This window comes from Hyperolius riggenbachi, chromosome 2, assembly GCF_040937935.1.
Source record: "Hyperolius riggenbachi isolate aHypRig1 chromosome 2, aHypRig1.pri, whole genome shotgun sequence".
In the NCBI taxonomy this organism is placed as follows: domain Eukaryota; kingdom Metazoa; phylum Chordata; class Amphibia; order Anura; family Hyperoliidae; genus Hyperolius; species Hyperolius riggenbachi.
The window spans coordinates 408,451,980-408,457,785 of record NC_090647.1 but is presented as its reverse complement, the minus strand read 5'-3'; the positions used below and the strand labels follow the sequence as shown (position 1 = coordinate 408,457,785).

At 47.8% G+C, this 5,806-nt stretch overlaps 1 protein-coding gene across 1 annotated transcript in view; it reads left to right on the top strand.

The window, feature by feature from the left end:
- Positions 1-254: 254 nt before the first annotated feature.
- Positions 255-5,806, top strand: part of KDM6A (lysine demethylase 6A) — a 186,128-nt gene continuing 180,576 nt past the window's right edge. Inside the window, exons 1-2 of the mRNA XM_068266275.1 lie at positions 255-924; positions 1,136-1,199. Of these exons, the coding sequence (XP_068122376.1) occupies positions 761-924; positions 1,136-1,199 (228 nt within the window). The 5' untranslated portion in view covers positions 255-760. The remainder of the gene's footprint in view (positions 925-1,135; positions 1,200-5,806) is intronic.

The window sequence follows — 5,806 nt, the reverse complement described above, 5'->3', positions numbered from 1 at the left end:
TCCTCAAACCACTGCATGACCAGCACAGCGCTTTCGCCAATGACAACGAATGACGTCACGGACACGCCCCTAGAAAGTCCGTCCTACATAAAAAAAAGCAAGTTTCGTGAGTCCTGAGGAGTACCTCAGCGGGAGGGAGAATGACATGACGTAAGTCAACAAAGGTCACGTGTCTCCATCGCTGCCTGAGCAGCGGCTGCAAGAGGCGGGGTGGGCGTGGCTACTCGGTAAGGGGAAAAGTGGGCGTGGTTAGGCACGGCGGTGGTGGCGGGTAGTGTGAGTGCGTGCGCGCCGCTGCTGAGTAGTGTGTAAGCGAGAAGTGCGAGTGTACTGGTTGTTAGGTGAAACTACTTAGTACTTTACAGACATATTAGTAATATTGTTATTATTTCAGGGGTTGTAGTAGCGGTGTGCACAGCGAGCTATGTATGCACACACCTGCCTATATATGGAAGGACAGGGTGGACGCAGTATGTAAAAATACACGGAAAGTGCAGTATACACCAGACGCACTTGGTTAAGCAGCGAGTCTCCAGTATGAGGTGCCCCTGTTTTGGTTGGTACGGATAGTTCCATCAGGTTTGGTGGGGGGAGCCCAAGTGGAAGGTGCTGGTGTGTTTACACATCCGGCGAGCACTAACGCGTACACGCGCACAAAATACAGCGGCGCACACACGGAGGGGGAGGGAGGCGCGCTGTGCTGTCCCCGCTAGAGTTGCTGCCTCGCCGTGTGACTGGCTGCCAGTGACGCTGCGTTTCCATGAAATCGTGCGGAGTGTCGCTGTCCGCCGCAGCTGTGCTCTCCGCTGCTGCCTCTCTGGGTGATGAGGAAAAGAAAATGGCGGCGGGAAAAGCGAGTGAGAGCGAGGAGGACTTCCCTAACCTGACAGCGGATGAGCGAGAGGCTTTAGCCGGGCTTGACAGGTTAGGGGCTTTCTTTTATTCTCTTCCTTTCCAATCCCGATTCCCTGAATCCTCTGCGTCCCTCTGGCCTGCTTCATGTCGCTCCCTCCCTGCTTCCACTATCCCTACGTATGCGTGTGCAGGTTGCTCTGCCATTCTAATGATGCTCATTGTGTTTTCTCTCTCTTCCATTTCGTTTCTGGCCTGGCACGAATGTGTCGACTCGCTGCAGCCGACTGTATGGATTTCTGAGACTTCATGAAGATGGCGCCAGAACGAAGGCCTTGCTCTCCAAGGTAGGATTGACTGACTGGAAGGGAGGGTGTCTTGTTTAACTATCAGGCGTGGATACGCTGCTTGGCCGTGCTCGGCCCTCCAACCTATTGGCGTGACGGAGAGCCTGGCTACCTATGCAACGCCTGCAGGATTTGTGGCATGGATGTTCTCTTCACCAGTGCACTGATATGACGTCTGAGCACTCTCCGGTGTGTGTGTGCTGCAGACGGAGTCTTTGTCACTCGGCTGTGCTGTGGCAGTGGGGAAAAGGATTGTTTGTTTACATGGGCCCCCGTGTATATGTGTGTGTGTGTATATACATTTATTGTGGATCTGATCAACAAGGCAGGAGCAGCTTTGTGGCGAAGCAACATTGAGCCACAATGCACGTAAAGAAGCTAATGGAGAGATGTGTCCTTGTTACAAGCAGTGTGCTATCTGTTCTGGAGATCAGACTGTAGTGAGTGGGGTAGAACTTGTCTGTAGTTTGTGGTGCCACCGGTGCAGCGCCGGAGCTCTGAGAATAGGGAGATTGGGTGCTTCAGCAAATCTGCAGCAGAGGTGTAAACCTTTCGTACTGACGTTACTGCTACTTGATCGCGGCTTTACTGGCATGCTGCCTGTCTTCTCCTTTCGCGTAGCACCAAACTTGTGCGTGGCCCGGTGAAATTGTTCATCCACCCCCTCTGTCATTTAGTTTTTAAGTAATGGCTGCTCCTCCCGGCCCAAGATGGCGGGACAGGGAAGAGAGAAGAGGGGAGGAGAAAAAAAGAGAAAGGAGTCACCAACACCATATAGACTGGATTTATAATGATGCAAAATTAGACGTAGAAGCGAATCGCAGAGAAAAGCCCCAGATAAGGGAAGGATGCTGCGAGGCTGGTGTATTTGCTGCATGTCCCAGGCATATGCACCTTTCCAATCAACCTGTAGCTGTTCCTGAGAGCGGGTTGATCGGCGGAGACAAAGCCGGGACCGAGCTGCACTGCTCGCTCGTACTCGGTCGGAGGTGACAAAGCTTGTCTGGGCTACACCATTCTTCATATCACCGGGTGTAGCTGTTGCTGAGTGCGAGATGACCTGAAGAGACAAAGCCAGGCCGAACTACTCTCATTGCTCTCAATACTCTGGGTGTAGAGCCAGTACTGTGCGATCTTCCCGGAAACCCTGCCACATACAGTGCACCAGTATTAAGCTACCCTAGGCAAACGTAGCACAAATTAGGGAAATGGCTAGCAGAGCAGACAACTTGTTAATGACTATATTCTTTAAACTTGTTTTATTGGAGCAGATTTTGTCTGTAGGATCATAAAAATACTTTGCTTTAGAACAGTGGTGCCCAACCTTTTTTGGCCCGAGGGCCGAACTTGAAATCAAGAAAAATCTCGAGGGCCGGAACACATGCATACAAATTTTCGATGTAAAACTTTAAACGTTTTTCTAGTAACAGTTAACATGGTGTTGGAAATGGAAAGAAAACGACAATATAAGAATTGTTATACTCACCATTTGATGCACATTTTCTTAATGAGAAGTTTGCGGCTGTTTTTCAGAAACCAATTTCTGGATATTTGGCTCCAAATTTGTAACATTTATTCTTAATACAGAATGAAGATGATCATCTGTGATGCGAGAACGTGAGCCAGTTTCTGTGTGGGGCTGCCCGCTCTGTGTGGGGATGAGGGGGCTGTCTGCTCTGTGTGGGGCTGAGTGGGCTGCCCTGTCTGTGTGGGGCTGAGTGGGCTGCCCTGTCTGTGTGGGGCTGAGTGGGCTGCCCTGTCTGTGTGGGGCTGAGGAGGCTGCCCTGTCTGTGTGGGGCTGAGGAGGCTGCCCTGTCTGTGTGGGGCTGAGGAGGCTGCCCTGTCTGTGTGGGGCTGAGGGGGCTGCCCTGTCTGTGTGGGGCTGAGGGGGCTGCCCTGTCTGTGTGGGGCTGAGGGGGCTGCCCTGTCTGTGTGGGGCTGAGGGGGCTGCCCTGTCTGTGTGGGGCTGAGGGGGCTGCCCTGTCTGTGTGGGGCTGAGGGGGCTGCCCTGTCTGTCTGGGGCTGAGGAGGCTGCCCTGTCTGTGTGGGGCTGAGTGGGCTGCCCTGTCTGTGTGGGGCTGAGGATGCTGCTCGAGGAGGAGAGGATCTGGTGGTATTGCGTAGTAAAGTATCGGCGTAGTCCCGCGCATACTTGAGAATGTGCTGGTATTCAGCCCCGGGTAGCGCTGGGATAGTTAGAAAGCCTCGCTCATTGGTTAGTGCAGGAACCTTCCTCCAATAGGAATCAGCCTAATTCCTATTGGGGGAAGGTTTCTGCACTAACCAATGAGCGAGGCTTTCTAACTATCCCAGCGCTACCCGGGGCTGAATTCCAGCGTGTATGCGCGGGACTACGCCGATACATTACTACGCAATACCACCCGATCCTCTACCCCTCCGCGGGTAGCCTCCTCAGTCTCCCCCAGCCTCCCCCTCCGCAGGACACCGCCGCGCGGGCCACAGAAACTGGCCTCGCGGGCCACAAATGGCCCGCGGGCCGTAGGTTGGGCACAGCTGCTTTAGAAGCTAATGGTTGGTGTGTTTTTAAACAGCACTGTAGGTAAAAATGAGTACCAAATATGTGTTTTGACGTTTGCATCCATAGTTAGTTTATGATTAGTTTTTTTGCCTTGCTTTTTTTTCAGTGGTTTGGATTTTTTTTTCAGAAGATTGTATTACTTGTTTTAACTTAAAAAAAAATGCTTTTTCCCCCCTCTTGTTTGGTTTAATCAAGTATTTTTAATTTGTCTCCTCAAGTACTTATGCTGTCACATGCTCATGCAGTGGAAACTTTCAGAGGATAAAGGTGCTGCTAGTATTGATTAAAATGGAAGGTGTATGCAAAAGTTTACAGTAACTTCTTTATGCTTGTCACATGGTCAATAATTTCGATTTACATGCATATTGTACCAGCTTGGTGTTATTTATGTGGATAAAGATGTGTCCAAGTTTGGCCTCTTGCGCCACCCTGCTTTCCAGTCAAAATTAGAGAAAAAGCTGCGTGGGTAGAAGTGCTCTGACTGGATCATGGTATCCTCTTCCCACATCTAGCCATGATGGCTGTGGATGTCCTTAAAGGGGAACATCAGCCTAAACAAACATACTGTCATTAAAGCGGAATATAACCCTGCATTTCAACTTTGCGCTAAAACATTATTTACAGTATATTGTATGCAAAAAGCATTTTTTTTTTTTTTACTAGACCAGCATTGGAAGGGTTACACAGAGTTTTAAGTTCCTGGAGATTTCTGCAGACGCTTTCGAAGCTGAAATAGATACATTTTGTTTACATAAATGTATCTAAGTGTTGAATGTGACTCACTCTCTCTGACTGAGCTGGAGGACAGCCAAAGTGTGTAACATTCAACATTATGTAAACAAAATGTATCTATTTCAGCTTCGATGCATCTGCAGAAATCTCCAGGAACTTTAAAACTGTGTAACCCTTCCAATGCTGGTCTAGTAAAAAAAAAAAATGCTGGTTGCATATAATATACTGTAAATAATGTTTTAGAGCAAAGTTGAAATGCAGGGTTATATTCCGCTTTAATTAAGTTACATTAGTTTTGCTAATTAGAATAGATTGGTAATCTCATCTCTTACTCACCCTGTTTTAAAAGAACAGGCACATGTTTGTGATTCATGGGGGCTGCCATGTTTGTCATGGGGGCAGTCATCTTTTTGGTTGAAAGGAGGTGACAGAGAGCAGGAGACACAGTTCCAACTGTCCTGTGTCCTGATCACCCCTCCCAGCTGCACACACTAGGCTTCAAGTGTCAAATTCAAAATGTAAGAAAAAAATTTTTTTGCACCAAAACAGCAGAACGAGTGCAACAACATCAGAAATCTCATCATGCTTTGCACAGCATCAGGGAAAAAAAATGCCTGGGCAGTTTTCTTCTGTGCATTTAAAATGAGGCTTTTATAAGATAAAGTTCTGATGCTGTGAAACTGTTAAACACCAGGTCTTTTCAGTGCTGCTGAGTCGATTTTTAGTCTGGAGGTTCACTTTTTAATGTAAACTTGATAGGAAGGGAATAGGAATGTCCACTCCCACCCATGCAGGCGCCTGACAAAGAATTTAACTTCATCCCAATCAGTAGCTAATACCCCCTTTTACATGAGAAATCTATTCCTTTTCACAAATGGATCATCAGGGGGCTCTGTATGGCTGATATTGTGGTGAAGCCCCTCCCACAGGAGACTGTGAGGACCATTTTACTGGCAGTCTCCTGTCTGTGATCCTCATTGCATTGTGGGAAATGGCTGCTTACAGCTGTTTCCAACTGTCAAAAAAGCAAGCAGCATTTACTTCTACTGACACTGTGATAAATGTCAGAATGTAAATCAGGGAGAGGAAAGCTTTTACAATGGGTAACCGCTGACTGCTTCATTTTTTAAAATAACTATGTATAAATGATTTACTTATTGCATAATTTTCACTGAGTTCCTCTTTAAAGAGACTATGAAGTCTTTTTACCTTATTTTGTCATACAATCCTTAAGCATTAATGCCCAAGTTGAATTGCCGCATCCATGTTGTAGATGAGTGATTTATTAGTGAGAAATAGCCCTGCAAAGTTCCAGCACTCTCAGGGCTTTACTTTT